General features: G+C 46.2%; 1 protein-coding gene and 1 long non-coding RNA gene across 3 annotated transcripts in view; both read left to right on the top strand.

The window, feature by feature from the left end:
* The first annotated feature begins 137 nt into the window (after positions 1-137).
* LOC116879853 lies at positions 138-3,635 on the top strand. Its single transcript, XR_004385109.1, has 2 exons — positions 138-731; positions 2,128-3,635. It is a non-coding gene; the product is annotated as an uncharacterized LOC116879853 (long non-coding RNA).
* A 19,428-nt stretch (positions 3,636-23,063) lies between these two features.
* Positions 23,064-25,708, top strand: part of RBBP5 (RB binding protein 5, histone lysine methyltransferase complex subunit) — a 35,333-nt gene continuing 32,688 nt past the window's right edge. For both annotated transcript variants that reach the window (XM_032878428.1, XM_032878427.1), the window contains exon 1: positions 23,064-23,230. In XM_032878428.1, coding sequence (XP_032734319.1) covers positions 23,212-23,230 — 19 coding nt within the window. In that variant the 5' untranslated portion in view covers positions 23,064-23,211. The remainder of the gene's footprint in view (positions 23,231-25,708) is intronic.

The following is a 25,708-nucleotide window of genomic DNA, read 5'->3' as shown; positions in this document are numbered from 1 at the left end:
CCTTACAGTGCCGGCCTGTTTGCATTTATAGGACTGAATAGCCCTGACTTTGGGGGTGGGTGTCATGGTCACATCACCAAGAGGCCACAGAAAAAAAAAATGTTGGGCACACATATGTATATATACACATATATATACATATGTGATTGGATTTTGAGTTACTGCTAATCCCAGGACAGAATCTTTTCTTCTTCCCTTTGATCTTTTTTCCTCCCTCTTTTTGGTCTCAAGATGGGGAAAACTCCAGTGAACTTGGTATCTGGGAATGAGTGTCTGAGCAAAACTGACAGGTGGGGAGTAACTTGGGGAGACCCGAGACGTGGGTAGTGATCTGGAGGCTGTGGGTTTCCCTGCAAGCCCATTGGAAGGATACCAGGAGAATCAAAAATTCCCATTTTTGTGTTTGAATCTAGCACACTCATGTTTTTAAACTCCTCCACGAGCATTTTAACCGAGATTTCTTTTGCAAACTTGTCCCTTCTTTTTACTTTGACTATAACGTAAGAGGGAAAGCACCAGATGAAAGAGAACGCTTTTTGTAGCTGTGTGTGCCCCTTGCCCCCGTGTGCTCACGGCTGGGACGCGAGTGCTGGTGGGCTTTCGGAGCGTGTGTCGGGAAGTGTGCCTAAGAAGAGAAATTCTGAATTGGAGCGATTTACACGTTGATGCATCTCAGACCTTGACTTAAAGCTTCGCTCCACCGAGATGGTCCATTCGATTTAGAACACCAGGTGGGTGAAAGAAGACAGCGGAGGGAGGTGAGGAACCTCCGTCCATCTGCCTGATCTCTGGGCATGGCGCTCTCTCCCCTGTGCCTGGCGCCCAAGGCTGTGAACCGGGTCCCTGAGTAGGTGTGTAAGGAAACAGGCAGATTTGCTGCTAGAAGCCTGTTGGGTCGTTTCTGAGAGAATGGCCATCTCTTAAACATTAACAGAGTATAAATGGGGTCTACCAGAAAGTGTTCCTATAACTCTTCAAGTTCAGTTTTCACTCTTTGGCTCTGCTGGGCTCTGAGTATGATGCCCTTGAGCGTAGGAAGCTCCAGGCACTTGGGGTGCGTCAGAAACTCCGTACAGTGCTAAGAACTTTTTTACCCGCAACGGCGAAGGGCCGACCCTCTGTCTTTGGGGTCCGTGGCTCGAGCCTTGTTCTGGTGGAATGTTGGAATAACACCCATTTATAGCTTTACTTCTTCAAGTCACTCTGTTCTTGTCCGCATTAACTCGTTTGTCCTCCTGGGGATGATGATGGGGCTTCCAGGAGGCCAGATTTTCAAGTTTAAGAAGGAGAGGTGCGTAGCGTCTCCCTGCCGAAAGAGCAGTCTAGGTGTTTTGTATGACATTTCAGGAAAGGTCTTTTCTAGTTCCCTTTCCCAGAGCCCTCCTTTACTGCAGCTCCCATCAGGAGTCTGTGCTTCCGTTGGGGAAGCCACATTCCTAACATTCTTCCAAAGTCTTAGTTCCTACTCCCCATTCATGCAGGGGCAGGTGCCGGGGGGCAGGTGGGGGGGTGGGGGGGCTTCTTCTACCCAGTGTCCCTTTTCAGTTTGTCCCCTCCCTGCAGCCTAGTCTGCTCTCAGACACTGGTCTCCTAGCAGATTCCCACATTTTTTTTGCCTGAGTGAGGAGGGAGGACGGGAGGGACCAATGCTAAGTAAGACAGTAACTGTGTTAACAATTCAATACAAAAAAAAGTATTTTGAGAAAAGATGCAAGATATTCCTGAAGCTCTCCAGGCCAAAGTCCACATAGAGATATCAGGAGGTTGTTATTTGAACACTCAGCGGGCTGAGTGCGGGAATACAGACATATAACACACGTACACTTTGCTTTTGTTTTATAACGTCCGCTGATTGGGGATTCTTTGTCCCTCAGCGCCCATTATTGTTAAAGTGCGGAACGCCATGAAATGTACTGCACTGTGTGTTCTTGGGAAGACACTAGGTATTCAAAGGAGTCTGGGGGCACTTGGGCTGTAGCGGGCTCAAGAAGACCAAAGTCCTCAAGATTTTACCCCCCAGCCTTGGTTGCATGTGCTCCCAAGGGGTGAGGTGAGATGGTGGCGGGGGGCAGGGGAAGGGTGGGACGGATCACCCTCACTGTGTTCTGTTCTAATCGACTTCGCTAGGGCGATTTACCCCGGCCCGAAAATGATCACCTGGCCTTTTTCAGCATGCTTGAAGTCCGGTCACTTACGTCGTTTCAGAACTGAGTGAGGGACCTTCTTGCAGAGCAATCAAGACGTGGCAGAGCCTGGGGCCCCCGCGCGGCCGACACCGTGCCTGGCGAGCGAGGTCAGTCTGGCAAGAGTTGGGGAATGCTTGTTTGGCTGAGGTTTCCACAGGTGTGACCTAGTTCCTTGATCCTCTGTAGAGAGTGGCTCGTTGATTAGCAAGCCTTCTCCTCCTCTAGGAAGGAGGGCTGTGCTGGTTTTTCCCAGACCAAAGAGAATCACTTGTGACTCCCATTTCAAGGGGACAGAGCCTAGGAAGCAGCTTCTCCTAATTTTTAACACTAAAACTCAAGGAAACAATGAGGGAAAGGACATATTACTGGCACGGATGGAAATAGGGGAACGGTAGAACCCGCCCCCAGCACCTGTCAGCTCTCCAGTGCATTCTGACGCGTCTTTGCTGAGCTGCCAAAGTGGGGGTTGGAAGTTGTTTCCTAACGAGAGAAGGGGTTTCGGGTGGCAGGCTCCAGAGTGATAACTGCACTGAACGACACTTTATTTTTTTTGGCTTATTATTTAGCACTGAAAAGCCAAGAGGGGTTGGTGATGACGGTAGCACTTGGAGGGCAGAGGTCCCCTGTGGCCTTGCTTTGGAGAGAAGGCATGCTTGGTGTTCCATCTGGCTAATCAGGGAATCCCAAAGTCCATACAGCTTCGGAGTGGATAAAGGGCCCTCGAGTCCCTCGCCAAAAGAGTAGTTGCTTTCTTTGAGTTTTCAAAGTTTGACTTCTGGATTTGCTGGATCAAATAACCCACTTTTTCTTTAAAAGAAAAAAAAAAGTGGATTTACCCTTCTAAATATGGGGGGAACAGTTAGGGCTAGTGCTGTGTAAAAGTGGGTGAGGAGGGGGTAACCTTCAGAAACTTGTACTGCAAACTCCTTTGGGGGTTGCGAGGAGCACTACTGTTCTTAAAAGGGTTTTATTTTTAACTTCATCTGCTTTGTTAACATCCAGTCCAGTTGAGATGCCCGCGGAGACTATGTGAAGACCTGGCGTGGGGGGAGGCCACCCGACTCAGAGGGTTGGGAAGGAAATCGGTCTGGACAGCTTGTTGTCTTTTATTCTTATGTAATATTTGTGTTTGTTTCAGAGGACTAATGTCTATTACAGTGTTAATAAAAGTGTAACATACTAAGTGTGTAGAATAAAAGTGCAGTAACAAGAGGAAGTTACCTTGGCACAAACCTCAGTCCTTCACTCTCCCTTCCTGTGCTGTCTCTTGGCGTAATATGGCAAACAAGACCATATTGTTTTTTAAGAGACATGACTCTGGGTTAAATCTTCATCTAGTGTCGTTTTGGATGGTTGGGTTTGGTTTTATAGAGTGTCCCGTCTCCTCGTGGGGATACACAGATGCCACATGTGCTGTAGAATAAAGGTCACATTAACATTTGACATTTACCTGTCTTTGGCTTTGTTGCCCTTCCCTCCCTGGGTCAGAAGGACGCCCCCTTTCATCCCGTTTCCACGGGGGACCTCTGCAGTCAGAGGCCTTTCCGCTGGCCTTGGAGGGTGCTGGGGCCTCTTCCTCCCCGCACACTGTTCCGGGTCTCTGGGCGCCGGGCATTATCACTCTGAGAGTGTGGGGTAGGAGGATGGGAGGGGGGCAGGAGGGTGATAGCAGTGTCTTTTTGAGAGCCTTTCTGGGATTCCCACCCTGTTCTCCAGCTTGTCTTCAGCAGGGACTTGCAGCATTGGGAGTTCCTGCACTAGCCGAGCCGGGCTACCCGCTGTGTCGCAGAGAGAATCTGGGGATGGAATCTATATACTGGCCCAGCTGCATTTTCTGTCTGGGCTCATCCGCTGTTGGGATCCACCCGCTCGGCCTAGCCTGGTGGGTGCCAGCAGGCCCCTCTCGGGAGAGGTCGCTCCTTGTCTCCGTGGAAGGTCAGCAGGCAGCTCGCAGAGCTCTGCCGCAGACGGTGTGCGGTTACCGGATCCTGGGGTTCCCGGGATTTGTTTGGGGTTCCCGGATCCTGCTCCTGGGGCAGCCTCACTATTTGCTACCCTTGCTTGCTCTGACTGCAAGCGCCCGTCCTGCCAGAAGAGGGCAGCACACCTCAGACTGCTGGTGTGTTTGTGCCGGAGTCTGGTTGGGGCGGGGGTGGAACCGCTGCAGTGAAACGCCAGCGGTTCCCAGCCCGCCCCTCCACCATCGATGGACGTTTCATGCAGATAAGCCTCTCCCCTGGGAGAAACTTTCCACCGGCTCTGGCTACCCTTCGCAGCTAAATGCATCCCATCTTGGATGCACTTTCTCTCCGTTCTCCTCATGTAAAGTTCAGCCGGACAGTTCACTTCACTTCCTCTTACGGGGACGACTTTGGAGAACACGGCTGGTGGCAACACCTTTTCAGCCTGGGCGTGCTTTTCCACGAACACCTCCCCCAGCAGGCAATTGCTTAGGGTAACCGGGGTGGCCTTCCCGGGCCTGTGTTTGGATGGGGCTCAGAGGGGAGAGGCTACCAAGTGTCTGAACATTACTAAATTCAACTTCAAAACCTCTGCCTTTAGCAGGATCCCAAGGAGGCCCCACAGTACTCACCGAGTAGCCTCCCTTCAGGGGCAGCTATCGTGGGGGCCTGCGCGCTGGTTGAGCCTCGCAGGGCCCTCCTTGGACGGCCTGCTCCTCAGTCTATTCTAATGGTAGCATTTCAAGTCAGAGGAAAACACGATTTTATAAAAATGGCTACCCACCTGAGGAAAAGATCATGCAAAAGAAAAGGGGAAGATCTAAATGTAAAAAAAAAAAAAAAAACAACCAAAAAAAAAAAACCCAACCTCTAAAGGAAGGAGTTTTTCGATACGCCAGGCAGCATTCTGAATGCTTTACGTATATTAACTCACTTAATCCCCACCACCACAACCCCATGTTAGGGAGGAGGAAAGGCAGAGTGAGACAACTGGGGTCACACAACTAATAAAGCCAGAGCTGGGCCCTGAACCTACGAAGGGCAGCTCCAGGATTTCACCTGCCACAACGAGCTGTTACACCAGGCTGCCTCTGCAGGAAAATGCACGTCAGGATGTTCATGGACCGTTTGGGGACACGGAGAACTTTCTTGTGTGGTCAGGAACCCAAAAGCCATAAAGACAATACTTAGAGCAATTACAAAGAATGTGGGGGCACCTGGGTGTCACAGTCGGTTGAGTGTCTGACTCTTGGTTTCAGCTCGGGTCATGATCTCAGGGTTGTGAGATCGAGCCCCTATGCTAGGCTCTGCGCTCTGCGTAAGACTGCCTCTGCCTCTGCCCCTCCCTCTGCTCTCCCTCTCTAAAATAAATAAATCTTAAAAAAGAAGAAATTAGAAAGAATGTATAGGCAGCCAAAGACACCAAAACCAAGAGTTAAGACAAATCTCTTATTTGGAGGGAATCATTGCAATATATGATGAATAAAATGTTCATACTTCTAATTCCTGAAGAAATAAAGCAACAAGGAAAAAATCGAAAAGCAAATTGGCTAATACATTTTTGAAAAAGATGTGTGTCTTCATCAATAGGGAAATGCATATGAGAAACAGATATTTCCATCTCTCAAATTGCTAAAAAATATTAAACTATTCATTACTTTGGGGGATGAGCACTTCCCCACATTACTGGGGAAGCGGGTGTAGCTGCAGAAGGGCAATTTGGCAGTGCCAAATTTTAAATGCATATGTCCTTTGATCTGGAAATTATTTCCATGCAGTCCTTACCTATTGGAATATTTTCACAGGTATGCAAAATTATATAAGTATAAGGATATTTACTGCATCATTATTTGTAATACTAGAAAGTTGGAGGCAATGTTCACATCTGGCAACAGATGAGGATTAAACTGTGCTCACCTGATGGGATACTATGCAGCCATTAAAAGGAAGGACACCGCTCTCTGTGTATTGACAAGGATGTTTATACTGGTCACAGAGGGAAGGAATACTTTATAGAATATATTTCATGTGCTATGGTGAGTGAAGTGTGTAAACCTGGCAGTTCACAGACCTGTACCCCCGGGGCTAAAAATACATTATATGTTTATAAAAAAATTAAAAAATTTTAAAAATATGTATTTCCTATGATCCCTTTTTGGGGTAATTTATCCCTTCCATTTCCCATAAGCCCAAATTCTCTAGAAATCTAGTCCGTCTCCTTCTGTGTATATGGCTAGAAAGAAGTTTGTAAGGAGACACCTCAAACTGGTAACAGTAGATTTCCTGGGGAGAGAAATCCAACTTCAGTGTGTATTGCCTTTCTGTTATTCTTTTGTTCATCTGCTGTGAACGTCTATTTTTCTTTCAATTTAAGAAAATGAATGGAATGGCTGATTCAAGAGAAAGGAAACAGGTACTGGAAAGCTCTTACGGGCCCACAGACTCAGTGGGTAGGAGCCACAGTAGAGCCGCAGGCGGCTGCCAAGGGCTTCCCTGTGGCTGTGAAGAGCCACCTTCACTCCCTCGTGAGGTGACAGCCAGGGGGAGTTTTCTCACTTGGCCCAGCACAGGTCCCAGGCCCATGTCACAGCTATATCGGCTCGCAGCTGGAAGGCTCTGTCCCCTCCAGATTCCACGGTGGGAGGCAGGCGTCCAGATCTGTCTGCCCATCAAAACTGCATTCAGTGGAGGAGAGGTCATTCCTGAAAGGTAATCAAAGAACCTTTAGAAAAGGGACCTATGTTCAGGACAGCCTCGGATGACATACATCCCCTATAGTTCACCTTTTGGAAGGCTCAGCATCTGTCCCCTCCCTTCTGGCTCTCCGGGGAGGCAAAGTGGTGAAAATAGATGTACAGATTGGAGCCCGAGCATGGAGGGGTCACGGCTGGGGCTCTGGGAAAGACGTTAAAGAGAAGACCCCCTTGGCTTCTCTTTCCTTTCTTCTGCCTTCCTTGTGGTCTCAGCAGGGGTCCCCAGGAGATCAAACCTAAAGATGTTCAAGCATCTAAGAATAGGCTAAACACCGGCCTTTCTGTGCGTAGAATCCAGGAGTTGAAAAGGTAGAAAGATGAGTCAACTCCAGGCTCAGTGCGAAACCACAGGCTCTGAGATTAAGGAAAGCAGCCCCGGGTTCCAAGCTGGGAACGTGCAGAAGCAATGGTCAATCTGAGACCTCTTACTGAGCAGGATTTGCTTACAATTTCTAAAAACTATTAATTTCTATTTAATGCCTGCTAAAAATATATACATAACATCCTTGCAAACTATGAACCATGATAATTTTAAAACCATGTACACTTCCCTAAGAACCTGTGGATCAGAACATTACCACGGTGTTGAAGCCCCTGTGTGCTCTTTTCCAGATGCCCTGGGTCTCTATCCTGCCCCAAGGTGACCGCTGTGCTTGTCATTCTCTTGCTCAAAAAACAAAAAGCTTTTCCAAATATACATGTGTTTTAAGCAATATATAATTTGGGTTTGCTTGTTCTTGAGCTTGAAAATGGCATTACCGGGGCACCTGGGTGGCTCAGTCAGTTAAGGGTCTATCTTCGGCTCAGTTCATGATCCCGGGGTCTTGGGATCGAGTCCTGCATTGGGCTTCTTGCTCAGTGGGGATCCTGCTTCTCCCTCTGCCTCTGTCCCTCTCCACCCTGCCCCATTCATGATCTTTCTCAAATAAATAAAATCTTTTAAAAAATGGTGTTACCTGTATTTCATCTTCTATAACTTTTTTCTCTTCTCTCATGATGTCTGACTTTTATCCCAGCTAACTGGCTGTCACTAACTGGCTGTCAGTTTGTTCTCACCGTGAGAGAGATTATTCTAATGCGTGAATGGACTTCGATGTGGCCTCTTTCTCAGAGAAGCAACTTCCGGTTGGCTTGTTTCTCTCACTGTACCTCTGTTTCCCAGCCCACTGATGCCTTCTCGTTTTATTTATCATCTTGGTTCTCCCTTTAAGTGTGAGTACATAGTCCACTGCTTTCCCCCATCTTTTTTAAGTTTTTAATTTTTATTTATTTGAAAGAGAGAAAACACAAGCAGAGGGAGGGGCAAGAAGCAGATTCCCCGCTGAGTGGGGAGCCCCATGATGAAGAGGGACTCGATCCCAAGACCCCAGGACCATGCCCTGAGCCGAAGGCAGACACTTAACCGACTGAGCCACCCAGGCGCCCTGTCCCATCTTAAGCTGGAAGCTTGGGTCATGAATTTTCAACTTTCTTCCTTCCTCACACAAACACTGACGTTTCAGTAGAATTCCGTTGAATTATAACTGTCACTGCATCCCGTAAGTTTTACTCTGAAACATGTTTGTTATGGTTCGGTTTCAGTGTTTTCTATTTGCTGTTACTATTTCTTCTCTGCTCTGAGTTTTACGTGGGTATGTTTTTAAATTTCCAAGTGCGAGGAAGAGTTTTTTTGTGTTTTTGTTAATGATTTATAAACAACGACATTGTGGGCAGAGAACATGGTCTGTAGGATGACAGTTTTTAAAAAATTTGTTGGAACTTGCTCTGCGGGCTCACTTAATTTTTATAAGTGTTTTATAAAGTGTTCCTGAAAGGAATGAGTGTATTCATTACTTTATGATTCATCGATGCAAGCCCAGGGCCCTCTATTGAGACTGGAAATGGCAGGACCACAAATGCTCTTCTGTTTTGCCTGGTGTCTGGCACACAGCCCGGCCCACGCGGGGTGCTCTCTTGGCCCCTCCGTACCCCCTTTCCCCTCTCCACTCAGCTCCCCGGCCTCTGTGGACCCCACCTTTTGCTGTGCACTTCCAGTGAAGTTCTGCTGCGCTCACAGGAGTTTGGAGGGTGGCAGGAGAAAAGCTGGGCAGTTTTCATCCTAGCTCCCCTTCGGCAGTGGCTGCCTTCCCCCTGAAGATCATAGCTCCCGTCTCATGGCTCTCCTGCAACTACAGGCTTCAGGTTTACAGGAATCTCTAGCCCCAGCATGGGGCTTGAACTCACGACACAGAGATCTAGAGCCCTGCCACACGCCCCTCCCGTGCATGGCCCCTGCCTTTACCCATCAGGCCCCGCGGTGTCCCAGCGCTGGGAGTCCTAGCTGATCTGCTGGTTCCCTCTCACCCTGCTTCCATGGTTTCCATAGTCCCTTCCCTCAATGTCCCTTGGTTCCCCATTTCCAGTAAGCCCTCCCTTCCCTGCAGCTGATACCGTAGCAGGATGAATGTGTGTTGAACAAATTACGTGGCAACATTGTGCACAGAGTTGCCCAGGGCTCAAGAGGGCACCTGGTGTTTGGGGAGCGGAGAGTTTGGTGAGGTCAAAGGGTGGTGGGCCAGGCGGCACTGGAGCCAAGGCAGACCGGAAAGACTGGCAGGGGCCCGGGGGTGAGGGAGCCTGCAGGCCATGTGTCACACTCCCAGGGCTCAGACTGACTCCTGAGACACAGACTCGGAGACAGAGATGCCTGCATAAGAAGTAACAGGGTGCCCTCCCGGCCTCTTTGGCTCAGCAGCTGGGAGAAGTGAAGGAAGCAGGGGGAGCCCAGCAGCATCTGACGAGTGCAGGAAGCAGCCAAGCCGTCTCCCGTGGAGACCTGCAAGTCACAACTCACACCTGTCCCAGCTCCAGGCTGCAGAGAGGAAATCCAAGGTCTTGGCTTGTTTTATCCAGAGAGGGCACAGCCCTTGTCTTTGGCTCCTGAGCTGGAAGCAGAGGCGGATTCTTTGTCTGCATTCTTTGGCCCCAGACTTACACCTTCTCCCCCTCCGGCCTCTAGCGCCCTCACCAGCTGTGGACGCACTTCATCATGTGGCCTCGTGAAGGCCTAGTAAGGTAGAATGAGAAACTGCCGTAAGTATCCCGACTGTTATGTTTTCTCTGCTGAGACATGGGATCCCTGGGCAGCCAATCAGCAAGCTTTCAGAGACAGAGGTGGACTTGGGAAGACCGCTTAAAGCATCCCAGTTAGGGGCATCTGGGTGGCTTGGTCGGTTACGCGTCCAGCTCTTGGTTTCGGCTCAGGTTGTGATCTCGTGGATTGTGGGAGCCGCCCCACATCAGGCTCTGCCCAGCATGCAGTCGGCTTGAAAGATTCTCTCCCTCTGCTCCATCCCCCGCTCGCTTGCACTCTCTCTGTCTCCAATAAATAAATAAATCTAAAAAAAAAAAAAAAAGGCATCCCATCTAGGCTCCTCTTTTACAGCAGAGGACATGAGACCCCGAGCACAAAGGATGTCACACAGCTAGCTGGCGGGTAGGACCACACTAACACCCATGTCTCCTGATCCCCAGGCTGGTTTTCCTTTCTTAATTATAGCTCCCACTGGCCCTCTGAGTTGAAGAGCAGGCTGGCCGTTGGGGTTCTTCATCTCTCTTGCAGCCATGGGGTCTGGTGTCTCATGTATGGCCTCCCCATCCCATTTCAGGCACTCAAGAGGAGTCTGTGGCCCAGACACGAGAACAGCTTAGGAAGCTATAGGAAGGAGGGCTTGCTGAACTGGAAACCACAGTGAGGGACAAAGGCCAAGGCAGGTGAGCAGAGAGGCAGCCTGAGGGTTACAAGAGGTGGAGGTCACCAGCTGGGGAGGGGTAACTTCTCCATCCCCAGGCCCAGAGGAGGAGGATCTCTGGCTGGACAGTCCCACGGGCTGGATCCCAAAAAGCCACCACAGCAGCATCATCCAGAGCAGAGAATGAGGGCTCTGGGTAGCTTGGGAAGTTTCCCACTTGTCTTTGGTGAGTCTGTTGGGCTGGAGGAGGTAAGAGATTAAATTTTAGAAGGTAAGGCCTGGTCCAAGGAGGTGGAAAATTTAAAGATTTTTTAAATTTTTCTGACAGAGAGCAAGCACAAGCAAGGAGAGTGGCAGGCAGAGGGAGAAGCAGGCTCCCCACTAAGCAGAGACCATGATGTGGAACTCGATCCCAGGACCCTGGGATCATGACCTGAGCCAAAGGCAGATGCTTAACCAACTGAGCCACCCAGGTGGCCCACCATTGAGCTCTTGAGACTGGTGTTTCTGGAGTAGATTAGCATTTGAATTGGCTAACTGAGTGAACCAAACAGCCCTCCCCAGTGTCGTTAACTATCATCTAATCCACTGAGGGCAGAGGAAGGACGAATTCACTTTCTCAGTTTGGCCTGGGACATCCATTTCTCCTGCCCTTGGAATTGAACTCCTGGTTCTCAGACCTTTAGCTTTGGACCAGGACTTACACTATGAGTCCCACCTGGTTCCAGGCCTTTGGATTCAGACTGAATTATACCATCAGTTTTCCTGGTTCTCCAGCTTCCAGAAGGCATATCATGGGACTTCTCGGCCTTCATAATCATGTGATCCAATTACTAGAATAAATCTCTCATATATATTACACATACACACACACACACTCCATTTCTCTGGAGAACACTAATATAACAGTACTTAGAGGAAAATTCATAGCATTGAATGCATATATTATTTTTATTTATTTATTGAGAGAGAGAGAGAGGGAGAAAGGGAAGAAGGGAGAGAAGGGAGAGAGAGACTCTCAAGCAGACTCTAAGCCCAGTGCAGACCCCGATGTGGGGCTTGATCCCATGACCCAGAGATCATGACCTGAGCCAAAATCAAGAGTCAGACACCTCCCAGACACCCCTGAGTGAATATATTAGAAAAGAAAAAAGCTCTAAAACCAATAATCTAAGCTTCCATCTTAAACAAACAAACAAACCCCCCCCCCCAAAACAGAAAACTCAAAAAGGAAGAGTAGATCTGTCATCGCGCCCTGAAATAAAGTTCGCAGACACCAATCTGAGAGGCTGTGCAGGCCGCTTCTGTAAGGAAGAGCATGGCCCTTGAGTCCTGCACATAGCTTTGGTCTTATTTCTTACCAGAAAAGCAAGGACGATGCCTCCAAGCATGGGAAAGGAGTACAAAGGGATGGCAAACATCTTGAAGCAGGCTTGCATTGTCCCCTACACAGGCACGCAGGGAGTCAGTCATGGGATAAGGGAGGAGTGGGATGTTTGGGCTGGCAATTGCCAGGTGAAGAAAGGGGAGACTGAGGGTTACATTCTTTCATAGCTCCTAACTTACTCCCTGCCCCTGCGGATCGTGGGATCCTGCTCTGACCAGGCCATTGCGTTCAACAGCCCGGAAACAGGAATGCTGCTGACATTTAAGCTGCTTCTACAATCACTCCTTAGGGTTTATAATGTATTTTGTAAGATTAACTCCACAAGATCAAATCCAAAGTAAGCAGAAGAAAAGAAATAATAAAAATTCATATTATATCACAAGGCAATTACATTGAAAACAGGAAATCAACAAAACCAAAAGCTGGTTCTTTGAAAAGATCACTAAAGTTGATAAGCCTTCAGCTAAGCTAACTAAGAAGAGAGAAGGGGCAGAGAGAGGCAGAGGGAGAAGCAGGCTCCCCGCCGAGCAGGCGGTTCGTAGATCCAGGCCCGGACCCTGGGATCATGACCTCAGCCAAAGGCAGAAGTTCAACGGACTGTGCTACCCAGGTGCTGCCAGTATCGTTCTTAATAATGAGCAACTGGAAGCTTTTCTATTAAGATCAGGAACAAGGCAAGGATGTCCTCTGTCCCCACTCCTTTTCAACACTACACTAGAAGTCCTAACTAATGCAGAAACGGAAGATAGGAAATAAAAAGCATACTTACTGGGAAGGAAGAAATAAAGCCGTCTTTGTTTGCAGATGACCTGTCTACGTACAGAATCTGAAAGAATTGCCCAAAGCTGCCTGGAACTAATGAGTGATTATAGCAAGGTTGCAGGAAACAAGGTGAGTATCAAAAGACCTGTACCCCTGGGGCAAATAAAATATTAAATGTTAATAAAAATAAGTAATAAAAAAAAGTAAAAAAAAAATCAATTGTTTTCCTATACACTAGCAAGAAACAAGTAGAATTTGAAATTTAAAAAAACAACACAATTTACATTAGCACCTCCCAAATGAAATACTTTGGTATCAATCTAACAAAATACGTATAAGATCTATGTAAAGAATACAACAGAACTCCGATGAAAGAAATAAAGGGAGAACTAAGTAAATGGAGAGGTATTCCACACCGATGGATCAGAAGACTCAGTAATGTCATGATCAGCTCTTCCCAATTTGATTTACAGTTTCAATGCAACCCCAATCAAAATCCCAGTAAATTATTTTGTGGATAGCAACAAATTGATTCTAATGTTTATACGGAGAGGCAGAAGACCCAGAATAGCCAACACAATATTGAAGGGAAAGAACAAAGTCAGAGGATTGACACTATGTGACTTATTACAAAGCCACACTAATCAAGGTGGTATGGTATCAATGAAAGAATAACTAGACCCACACAAACACAGTCAACTGATCTTTGACAAAGGAGCACAGGCAATAGAGTGGGAAAAGATGGTCTTTTCAACAAATGGTATTACAGTAATGGGACAGCAACTTGTAAAAAAACTGAATCTAGGGGCGCCTGGCTAGCTCGGTCGTTAAGTGTCTGCCTTTGGCTCAAGTCATGATCCCAGGGTCCTGGGATCAAGCCCCACATTGGGCTCTCTGCTCAGTGGGAAGCCTGCTTCTCCCTCTTCCACTCCCCCTGCTTGTGTTCCCTCTCTCTCTGTTTCTCTCTCTGTCAAAATAAATAAATAAAAATCTTTAAAAAACAAAACAAAACTGAATCTAGGGGCGCTGGCTGGCTCAGTCAGTAGAGCACGCAACTCTTGATCTCAGGGTTGTGAGTTCAAGCCCCATGTTGGGCACAGAACTCACTTAAATGAAAATGAATCTAGACACACATCTTACACCTTTCACAAAAGTTAATCTAACATGGATCCCCAAACTAAATGTGGGGCGCCTGGGTGGCTCAATCAGTTAAGCAGCTGACTCTTGATTTTGGCTCAGGTCAAGATCTCAGAGTGGCGGGATCGAGCCCCATGTCGGGCTCCGCGCTCAGAGAGAGCTTGTCCCTCTCCCTGCCCCTTCCCCCACACTCTCTCTCTCTCTCTTTCTCTCTCTCAGATAAATAAATAAAGTAAATGTAAAATGCAAAACTACAAAGTTTCTAGAAGTGAATATAGGAAAAATGCAGATGACCTTGCACAAGGAAGTGACTTTTCGATACAACACTATGAAAGGAAGAATTGATAAACTGCACTTCATTGAAGTCAGAATGTTCTGTTCTGTGAAAGACACCGTTAAGAGAATGAAAACACAAATTACAGACTGGGAGGAAATGTTTGCAAAAGACACAACTGGTAAAGGACAGTTATCCAAAATATACACGGAACTCTTAAAGCTCAATGAATAGAAAACGACCTGGTCGAAAAATGCGCAAAAGATCTAAACAGACACCTCACCAAAGAAGATATAGGGATGGCAGATAAGCATATGAAAAGATGCCCCACAACACATGTCACCAGCAAAATGCAAATTAAAACAAGAAAGGGGCGCCTGGGTGGCTCAGTGTGTTAAAGCCTCTGCCTTCAGCTCGGGTCATGATCCTGGGGTCCTGGGACGGAGCCCTGAGTTGGGCTCTCTGCTCGGCGGGAAGCCTGCTTCCTCCTCTCTCTCTGCCTGCTTGTGATCTCTGTCTGTCAAATAAATAAATAAAATCTTAAAAAAAAAAAAAAACCCACAAGAGATACCACTACACCTATATTGGAATAACCAAAATCCAGAAAACCGATAACACCTTAGGTTGGATGAGGATGTGGCAACAGGAATTTTTCCTTGTTGCTGGGAAAGCAAACTGGTATGGTCACTTTGGAAGACAGTTGGGTAGTTTCTTAGAAAACTGAACATATTCTTAGCACACAAACCAGTAATCATACTTCTTGGTATCTACCCAAAGGAAGTAAAGATGTGTCCACACAAAAACCTGCACATGGATGTTTTTGGCAGCTTTATTCCTAATTGCCAAACTTAGAAGCAACCAAGTTATCCTTCAGTAGATGAATGGATAAATAAACATTGTCTGGTACATTCAGACAATGGAATACTAGTTGATGCTAAAGAGAAATGAGCTGCCATGCCATGGAAAGACATCGAGGAAACTTAAATGCATATTGCTAAGTAAAAGAAGCCAGTCTAAAGAGGCTACATATTGTATGAGTTCAACTATACAATGTTTTTGAGAAGGCAAAAAAAACCACAACAAAACACCATGGAGATCATGAAAGGATCACTGGTTGCCAGGGGTTGAATGGAGGGAAAGAGAAGTTGGCAGAGCCCGGAAGGATTTTTAGGGCAGTAAAATTACACCATATGACACTATAATGGTGGATATATATCATATATTTGTCAAAACCCATAGGATATACAATAGCAAGAGTGAACCCTAATGTACACTAAGGACTTTGGGTGATAATGATGGGTCATTTTTTGTATGTTCATCAAAGGTAACAAGAGTACCACTCAGGGATGTTGATAATGGGGGGGGTTCAGGCATGTGTGGGGCCAGGTGGCGTATGTAATGAAATCCTGTATCTTCTGCTCAATATTGCCGTCAACCTAAAACTGCCCTGAAAAATAAAGTGTATTAAAAAAATAATAATAAACATATTCACTTTTGACTTAAAAAAAAAAACCCAAAACGATTTAAGGGCGCCTGGGTGGCTCAGTTGGTTAGGCAGCTGCTTTCAGCTCAGGTTGTGATCCTGGAGTCCCAGGATTGAGTCCCAATTTGGACTCCCAGCTCAGCAGGGAGTCTGCCTCTCCCTCTGACCCTCCCCCCTCTCATGCTCTCTCTCTCAAATAAATAAAATCTTTAAGGAAAACCTATTTAAACTAGGAATAAAAAAAGAATTGGTAACTTTTCAACTCATTTTATGATGCTCATGTGATATCAATAGCAAAACCTGATCAAGATACTAAGAAAATTATATAGACCAATCTCAAGACCCTGAGATCATGACCTGAGCCAGAATTAAGAGCCGAATGCATAACTGACTGAGCCACCCATATGCGCCCGTATTTCTTTCTATATTCTGGACGTGAACCCTTTTGAGGTTCTCGAGATGAATAAGCCTCTGCAAGAGAATCTCCCAGGCTCTCGAAGCACTACGTCAGAAGTCTCCACACCCCCTAGCAGATGAACACCCTCAGTGTTTGGATTCTGGCCTGGGATGAGGAGGAATCCAGATTCTGTTTATAGATCGCTGAGGGTGGGAGACGTTGGGGACTAAACTCTTCTTCTTCCTTCCCTCCGTACATTTTTATTGAGAAACAGAACAGTTCTCTTTCCTTGAAGTGCCCAGAGCTTGCAGTCTGGCTTGTATAACAAGTTATGTAAGTTTTCTTTAAAATAGAAAAAAGATAAGGGGGGCCCGGGTGGTTCAGTCGGTTAAGCATCTTTTGATTTCGGCTCAGATCAAGATCTCTCAGCGTCGTGAGATCAAGCCCTATATCAAGCTCTGGACTGGGGCTCCGTGCTCAGTGGGCAGTCTGCTTAGGATTCTCCCTTTCCCTCTGCCCACCACCCCCTGCCCCATTCATGCTCCCTCTCTCTCTAAAATAAATAAATAAATAAAATCTTTCAAAAAAGTAAAAAGGGGAGGTACCTGGGTGGCTCAGGTGTTAAGCATCTGCCTTTGGCTCAGGTCATGATTTCCCGGTCCTGGGATCAAGCCCTGTGTCGGGCTCCCCACTCAGCAGGAAGCCTGCTTCTCCCTCTGCCTCTCCCCTTGCTTGTGTTCCCTCTCTCGAGGTCTCTCTCTAGCAAATAAATAAATAAAAGAAAAAAGGTAAAAATAGGAGGTATAGAAGGAAAAATAGGTAAATGAGGGGGGAAAAAACTACACTGAAAACCGCATCAGGGATTTTAGCCAATGTTTTTTTAAAGGGCTTGAAATATTAGCATCCAACCCAATAAAGACAATCGAAATGATTACATTGGATGGGAGACCCAGAGAATTGAGAAGAAACCAGTATGTTGTCTTTATATAATATCTTTTTGTTGTTTTTCCCTTTATGCAATGTTTTCCTTTGTTTTTGACAAGGAGCAACTACGGGTTTTCTTTATTTAAAGAATTTTGAATGGTTGTTTTGATTTTAGAAATGGTTTCATCAGGGCGCCTGGGTGGCTCCGTAGGTTAAGCCTGTGCCTTCAGCTCAGGTCATGATCCCAGAGTCCTGGGATCGAGCCCTGCATCGGGCTCTCTGCTCGGCCGGAGCCTGCTTCCCCCCTCTCTCTGCCTACTTGTGATTTCTCTCTCTCTCGGTCAAATAAAAAATACCATCTTAAAAAAAAAAAAAAAAAAGAAATGGTTTTGTCAATCTTTTCAGGTTGAAATGATACTCCCTTCCCTATTCCCTTCCAACGGAAATTGGGTTTGAGCATTCTGCCTTGTTGGGGAGTGGAATGAGTTAGGACTTTTGTAATCAACAGATCATGTCTTGGAATAGAACAAGCAAAAAAAGCTTACCTTTTCTAAAGGTCCAAGGATACTTAACTGAATGAGAAAATGTTCATGCGGTATGTCCTTGGTAACAAATTTGATGCAGAAAGTATTATGCTTGATTTGCTTCTGAATCTCTGCTTTATTTTTCAATCTGAAGCCAACTACCATGGTTTCCATCTGTTGGACACCAGTGGCCTCTCATTCATATCTGTTCTCTTCAACAGATGTGCCAGACTATGGGGGCCTCTTAGTCCACATTCCAAATTCTTGAGAAGGAATCTAATTGGGTTCAGCTTAGCCACACAGTAATCAACTGTGGCCTGGGGGTACAGGGTGCACCATGTGAATGACGCTTCTCTTTCTGCTAATTATGGTTGACAAGTGGAGGCAGACTGAACTAGCTACTTAAATTTGTGGGGCCCTGTGCAAAATGAAAACACAAAGGTCCCTTGTTCAAAGATTGTGAAGGATTTCAAGATTGCAACAGCAGAACATTAAACCAAGGGTGGGCCCCTTCTAAGTGCGGGGCGGGGCGTTGGATGACTGCACGGGTCTCGTGCCAAGAGGCTACTCCTTGCTCTAGCCCTGGAGGAAGAGCCTCGAAAATGAATTTCTAGACCCCATATGTCAAAACTTGGACCAAGAGATTGTTTTCAGAGTTCATAACTTAGAGTGAGTTTCTACAGCCCCCACCCCGACTTCTTTATCTCCTTCTCAGATCCAGTAACTTTATGTGGAATTGCTTGAGTGTGAGTAAGTTGGGTTTTTAAGTCTTCTGTCTCTTCCTTTCTATTATGAGGCAATGATCTTGAAGGCTGTACAAAGTGTGCATTTGACTTGGGTCAGTCATCTTCAATAAGAGTTGATGAGGAAGGAGTTAATGTCCGCTTCTAAAAAACATTCTTACCAAAAAAATAAAAAAAGAACCCACCTTTTTATCTTGAATTTAGACTTACAGAAAAGTCACAAATATAGTCTTGAGAGTTTTCATACATCTCTCCTGCAACTTCCCCTGTTAACATCTTATATAACTATAGTGCAATTGTCAGAACCCAAAAGATTAACATTGGTACAGTATTACTAATTAAAGACCTTTCTTGAATTTACCAGCTTTTTTGCTCATTTATTTTTCCTGTTCTAGGCTCCTGACCAGACCCACACAGCATGTAGTTATTTCTCCTAAGTCTCATGCAGTCTGTAAAAGCACCTTTGACTTTGTCTTTCATAACTTTGACTTTTTTGAAGAGTACTGATCAGTTATTTTGTCAATGTCCCACAATTTGAGTTTGTCTGACGTTTTCTCATGATTAGGCTGAATATGACAGATAACATTGTGTCCTCAACGCATCGTATCAGGTTCATGGTTTTGCTTTGTCTTGTTCCTGGTGATGTTGACCTTTATCACCAGATCAAGGGATCAGGTGGCTTCTACTAGATTTCACACTTGAAAACAACTATCTTTCCCTTTGTAGTTAATAGATCTCTTGCAGGAGATATTCTGAGACTATGCAAATTCTGCTTCTCTTCAAACTTCTGCCCATTCAATTTTGTACTTCTCAGTGGAGCTGTTTTCTGCAGGGTTTTTGGGTTTTTTTTTGGTCTCTAGGCTTGTGGATCCAACCAAGGGCTCATTTTAGTTCTTCCCATCCTTTTTAGTGTAGCTATGCTTTTGATTTATGGTAGGTTTATTTTTTAATATTTTTTATTCCACTTGGGCTCTCTCAACATCCCAGTTGGTTTTAGTTATTTATTTATCCCGGGGGTATGGGAAACACTAGCATTCTAAGAGTCAGAGCTACACAAATATATACTCTGAGTATCACTACCTCCTCACTCCTGCTACCCCATTCTCATTTACTCCTCTTTTCCATCTTTACCCCACCTATCCCTTACAGGAAACCAATGTCCTTAGTTTCTGATTTATCTTTCCTGTACTGTTTCTTTTGCACAAATGGACAAAGGCAGCATATTTTCTTATATTCCCTTCTCATTTAGGGCTGCATTTGTGCTTTGCATTTTTCACTTAGAGATGTCTTGGCAACCACTTTATATCAAACTCACAGAGTTCTTCCTCATTTTTTTTAACAGCTGTTGAGTATGCCATTGTGTGTTGTACCACAAATGTACAAACAGATTGTTTCCAAAATATTGCAATTACAAATAATATTGCAACGAACAACCTTAGGCTTGTGCCTTTTCCCACAAAAGTGTAGAGTGTATCTTCAAGTGAATGTCATAGATACATAGATACATATAACTATTTCTTTCCTTCCAATCCTTCTTGCCAGAACTGAGAGCTGTGTCTATGTTACTATCTCTTTCATGCTTTCTTTCTTAGCTCTAACAGCCTTTCAAGTCTGTAATCTCTGACAGTAAGCACAGATGGCGGTCATAAGTACATGAGTACATTTTCTCGGAGAAGTCTTCACTTCCTAATGATTTGGTGGCACCCCCACTCTTGTAATAGAAATGGTTCTCAACCTTGTCTGAACATGAGAATCACTAAGAATCTTTTAAATGTTATCAATGCTTAGGAATGCTCTAGGTAGATCCTACAATTAATGCAGAATCTCTGGGTGTGGGACTTGGGGACCTGTATTATTCTGCGGTGCCCCAGATGCTGCAATGTGCAGCTAAGGCTGAGAACCACTGGCTTAAATCCTTGAAATGTGACAAAAGTCTCCTGGCCCTTACCACATTCCCTGTGATTTGAACCAGCTGCCAGAGTATATCCCGGCTGACTTGGGAGGCATTTCACTCAGAGAATTCCTGATTTTTACCTGGAGGAGAGGTAAGTACCAGCCGGCTTAATTTAGGGAGATCTGTACAAGTCTTTAATGAGATGGAATTTCAACCCAGCCAAGAAGTAAGTTTTTCTCACATAGAGTCTGAATGACAGTGACATGTTGCTTCAGGCCAAGAAGGAAGAGTGTTCAATTTCCTTTTCTCCCCTTCAACACACAAATCAGGGTACCTTCCTTTGTGGTTGGCAGTATTTTTTTTTTTTTAAGATTTTATTTATTTATTTGACAGAGAGAGATCACAAGTAGACAGAGAGGCAGGCAGGCAGAGAGAGAGAAGCAGGCTCCCTGCTGAGCAGAGAGCCCGATGTGGGACTCGATCCCAGGACCCTGAGATCATGACCTGAGCCGAAGGCAGCGGCTTAACCCACTGAGCCACCCAGGCGCCCTGTGGTTGGCAGTATTAATAAGTTCCAACTAACACTTGTAAAGCAGAGCCCGCTAATTATACTGTTTTTCATCAAATCAGAGATACCATAACTTATAAAACACACTATCTTATGTAGCACTAAGAAAGAAAAAAGCCCACTGCTAAATAATTATGAGATAATTAAATAGAAGAGATTTTTAAATGTGGGGACATGTGCATATTAGAATTGATGAAGTATAGTTCATCTCTAGCCTAAACCTCTTTTTTTTTTTTAAAGATTTTGTTTATTTATTTGACAGATCACAAGTAGGCAGAGAGGCAAGCAGAGAGAGAGGAGGAAGGGAAGCAGGCCCCCTGCTGAGCAGAGAGAGAGCCCGAGTTGGTGCTCAATCCTAGGATCCTGGGACCATGACCCGAGCCGAAGGCAGAGGCTTTAACCTACTGGGCCACCCAGGCGCCCCTAAACCTCTTCTTTGAACACCAAGTCAGGATGGTCACTTAAATTTCTCAAAGGCTCTTTAAACCTAACATGTCCCACGGGGAAACTGGATGGCTCAGTCAGTTAAGCCTCTGCCTTTGGCTCCAGTCATGATCTCAGGGTCCCAGGATGGATCCCCACATTGTAGTCCCTGCTCAGGGGGGAGCCTGCTTCTCCCTCTCCTTCTGCTCCTCCCCTCTGCATGTATTCTCTCTCTCAAATAAATAAATAAAATCTTAAAAAAAAAAAAAAAGAGCACACCTCTTAAAAAAAGGAAAAAAAACAAAACATAAAAACCCCTAACATGTCCCAGTCTGGGTTCTCCATCAACCTTGCCAAAGCTGTTCCTTTTCCTGCATTCTCCGCCCTGTCAAACGGAGTCCCCCATCAAACTAGAAACCTAGAAGTTGAGCCCGTCTCCTGACCTTCTTACTTTCCATATACAAGAGAACTTTCCCATTCTATCAGTTCTGTCTCCTAACCCTTTCATCACCTACCTCTTTCCCTCTGTCCTCGCTTTGGGTCAGGTCTTCCTCAGCTCTCCACAGGATTACTGCAGTGATCTACCTGCTTTCTACTCCTTAAACCAATCCTACTTCACACCGTCCTTGTTTTCCTCCTTAACCATCCCTCGGATCACATTATTCCTCACTTAAATATCCTACAAGACAAGTACTGCATCCGAACAACAGGCAAAGTTCATGAGCAGGCCACCTCGCAGAGGAGAAAAACACACATGGGTACATGTGAAAAGTTGCTTAGGCTCATCCCGAAATAAATGTAACAGTGACATTTCCCCAGCTGTGCGGCCGGCAGAGGTCGAGGGAACTGGTGATCACGAATGATGACAAGGGCGTGCAGGGAAGCACTCGTATTTGCCGCCGTTGGTACTACAGTATTTGGGATGTCGTTGTCGCCACGTTTCGGAGATGCGAACGAACGCTAACCGCCTCCCGTGATCTGAGCCTCAGTTACTGAATTTGGTCAAACGGGGCTGACACCTACCTGAAGGGCTTCAGGATGAAATAATTCTGGGTAAAGTGATTCGTCAGTTAGAGCAGCTAACATTCTACGGGGCGCCTGCTGTCCTAAGCGCTTCTCATCTGGGAGCTCATCTAACCTTCCCCATAACCCTGCAGGGACGCCCAGGACCGCTCTCAGTTTCACCTACAACACTGAGGCCCGGAGGGGAAAACACGGCCCCAGGGGCGGGGTTAGCGACCGGGGGAGCTGGGATTAGGGGCATTAAATCTACGCCCGGGGCGTGGGGCATCCAGCTCCAGTCCTGTTTTTCGGGAAAGCCTAAGCCGTTCCTTTCCTTCCACAGGGAAGCTCCGGGGAACTCAGCCCGCCTCTCCCTCCACTCCGTGTTGGGCATCCTGCTCAGGGCTGGGTACGCTGTAAAGCCTTGGATGGAGGCCTAACAAATGCTATCGCACATTTCCGTGGGCCCAATGGCACAGCCTTACAACTAGGAAGTAATTTCCAGGAGACTGAAGCATACATACTGACGAGTACGCGCCTTGGGGACTAAGAGCCACGCTCCACACCCGACCACTGCGGCCGACCCTTCCCGCTCTCCGACGTCCCTCGGACTTTGCCCGGAACCTTTCTTGCGGCATCGGAAGCAGCCGGCGGAGACATGGCCGCCAAACACACAACACCGCAAGGACTAGTAGTCTAACGATGTGCCTGAAATTTGTAGCTCACTTATATGATTCGGCAGAAAATGGCCTCAAGTACTCGCACTTTTTAAAGTATTAATTGACAATGACATTTTTGTCCCTTAGTCAAGAGCGTTCTCAAATGATTCCGAGAGAGTTTGTTCTTCTTTTTGGTGAGGCATTTATACGGACAGCCCACTTGAAACGAACAAGGAAGGCGGGGGAAGAAAGCGGAAGCCGCGGGGCCTTCTAAGCCAGAAAGTCTCCGGAGCTTGCGCTAAGCTATTTGCGGCGCCCCTCACTTACACGCAGGTCTCAGAAACAGGCGGGGGGAAAAGGCGTCGTTCCTGGAGCTGAGACCAGGCGGCCGGAGTCCTCAGGGATGAACCTCGAGTTGCTGGGTGAGGAGGGCTATAGTTGCGTCTTAGAAAACCCTTTGGTCCTGGAAAGGAGAGAACCTGGGCGGGAGGGACGCGGGCTGCAACCTCCGGGACATAGTTCTGCTGTGGATCACTGGGCGCTCCTGTTACGGAGCAGCAGCGGGAGGAGGAAGCCCAGCTTCGGCTTAAGCAGAATGCATTGCCTTTCCCGAGGCTACTTTCAGATCAGTGCTGGAGTGGTAGGCACAGACAGCTTGTGACTTCGATTTGAGTACAAGGATCAAAGGTGCTGAAGTAGCCCGGGGCGGGCAGGACCAGAGTTTTTGGAGAAGAAGGAGTGTGAGGATGTGAGGCTTGAGATGAAGCTTGGAAGACTCGTCAGGGGTTTGGGTGCCTGAAAAGTTAGATTGTTTTGTAGATGTTCGGGATGCCTAAGGAGGGGGATTTGGAGATCTTCTAGTTGAAGTCCCTCATTGGACAGATGAAAAAAGTCTTAGTGGGTAGTGACTGGAAGGCATCAAGTGAGTAAATGGCACAGTTGGCCCTGGAATCATTATCTTGACTTTCTGTTTAAGCTCCTCAAGTAACAGGGACGGTGTGCACGACACAGAACTACAGAAGCAGTTGCTTTTTGTCACGCTCTCTGAGTCATTTCCTCCCTATCCCTGACCCAAGTTCTTTAAAAACTTAGGTCTTTTCTTCTAGGTTTTCATTAGGTGTTTAGCATGATAGTTTAGGGGTGTCTGAGGTTTTCCAGATTTCCTAAAAGACTTGATGTAAAGTGAAGTTTCTTTAAAAAAACAAAACTCAGAAGTTGTACTGGATGTTAAAAGGGCTACAAAGGTTTTTAAAGGAGTGGTCCTTACCTTTAAGGAGCTTAAGGTGATTTTCCAAATAGCCATAATATATTGCAGAACATAGGCCTCTAAGGGTCATTACCAAGGGCTAAGAACATTTAGGAGAGAGAGTGAATGTCTTCGAGGCTGGGGAAGAAGGGCATCCAGGAACAAAAATCCTATGGAGGAGCTGGACTTTTGAGTAGACATTTAAGACTGGTGAAATAGTGACGGACTGAAGCATGAAGGTACAAGGAGAAATGCTTATTAGGAATGTTTGAGCCAAGACATCAGTGAGAGAACACTCAAAGAACGTTCCTGCTTGGCCTGGTTGTGGGTACTGTGAATAAAAGGAAGGCCAACAGATGCTCTCTCTTCTGTGGAGGCTCTTGAATGCCCAGCTGAAAAGTCTGTGCTTTTTAAGAAAAGTAGGGCAGATCCATTGAAGGGTTTTGACCTGGTAAGTAACTTGATCAGAGCTATGATTATTTATTTAGTTATTTATTTAGATTTATCTGACAGCAGCATGTCATTGAGGCTTGGATGGTGTGAAACCAGTTTGGAGGGCTAGAGTAAATGAGTGATACAGAAGGCCTGAGTTAGGAAATGGAACAAAGAGACCCTGAGGAGGTAGAGTTGACAGAATTTGAGAATTGATTGCGTGTGGTAGGGGCATCAGTGGTGAGGAACTATGAAGTGAAAATCATGGGAGCCAGTGGTGGTGTTACTGATGAACATTTAAGGACATTGGGGAAAGACAGCTTTGGGAATGTCGAGTGTGGATCTGGGATTCAGGAGGTGGGTTTAGATTTATGAGAGAGACGTGTGCTTCTCCTGCAGGTGGGTTGTTGAAGAAACCTTGTGAGTGGATGACAAGACCAGGGGAAAAGGTGGGAGGGGCAGAAAGAGAAAACTGCCGAGGGCAGAATCTTGGACAGTCACCTATATTTTGGGGTTAAGAGGACAAATAAATGATAATAAATTAAGAATTATATAGTACTTATTATGAGCTAGGCAGATTTTTGAGTGCTTCCCTATATTTATCCACGTGGAGGTGGATCCACGTTGTCGCGCTCTCAGAAGCCACTTGTAGAGCAGTTGATGCTGAAAGCTGGGAAAGGGCTGCTCTGTGTAGTCCTTTGGCACTCGGCACCCATCAGCAACTTGAGTGGAAGCCAGAGTACAGTCGACCTCTGGCCGACCCTTATTTTTAAAAAACTTCAGGATGGAGGAAAAGTGATAGATAGGCTAGTACGTGAAAGAAGTGGTCATGGGAAAGATTTTCCTTGAATGATATAGAAGATTCATGAGGGTGAAATTTAGGAATATTTAGCATTGGAAGGTTAGACAGTTTACTTATATTTAAAGATTTTATTTATTAGAGAGTGCACGTGAGTATGCATGCATGCATGTTGGGGGCAGGAGCACAGGGAGAGGGACAAGCAGACTGACTCCACGCCTAGTGTGGAGCGTGACGACGGGCTTGATCCCTCCATCCTGCAATTCTGACCTGAACTAAAAGAGTTGGGACGCTTAACTGACTGAGCCACCCAGGCACCCCAAGAAGGCTAGACAATTTAAAAGAAAGCTGGGTCTGGAAATCTACATTTCTATGGAAATTACTGAGTTTTAAAGGAGAAAGTTGGAGATAAAAAGCACAAGG

This window comes from Lontra canadensis, unplaced genomic scaffold (assembly GCF_010015895.1).
Source record: "Lontra canadensis isolate GAN:19392208 unplaced genomic scaffold, GSC_riverotter_1.0 scaffold63, whole genome shotgun sequence".
NCBI classification, from domain to species: domain Eukaryota; kingdom Metazoa; phylum Chordata; class Mammalia; order Carnivora; family Mustelidae; genus Lontra; species Lontra canadensis.
The sequence above is the reverse complement of the archived record's forward strand: the minus strand, read 5'-3'. Positions and strand labels throughout refer to the sequence as shown.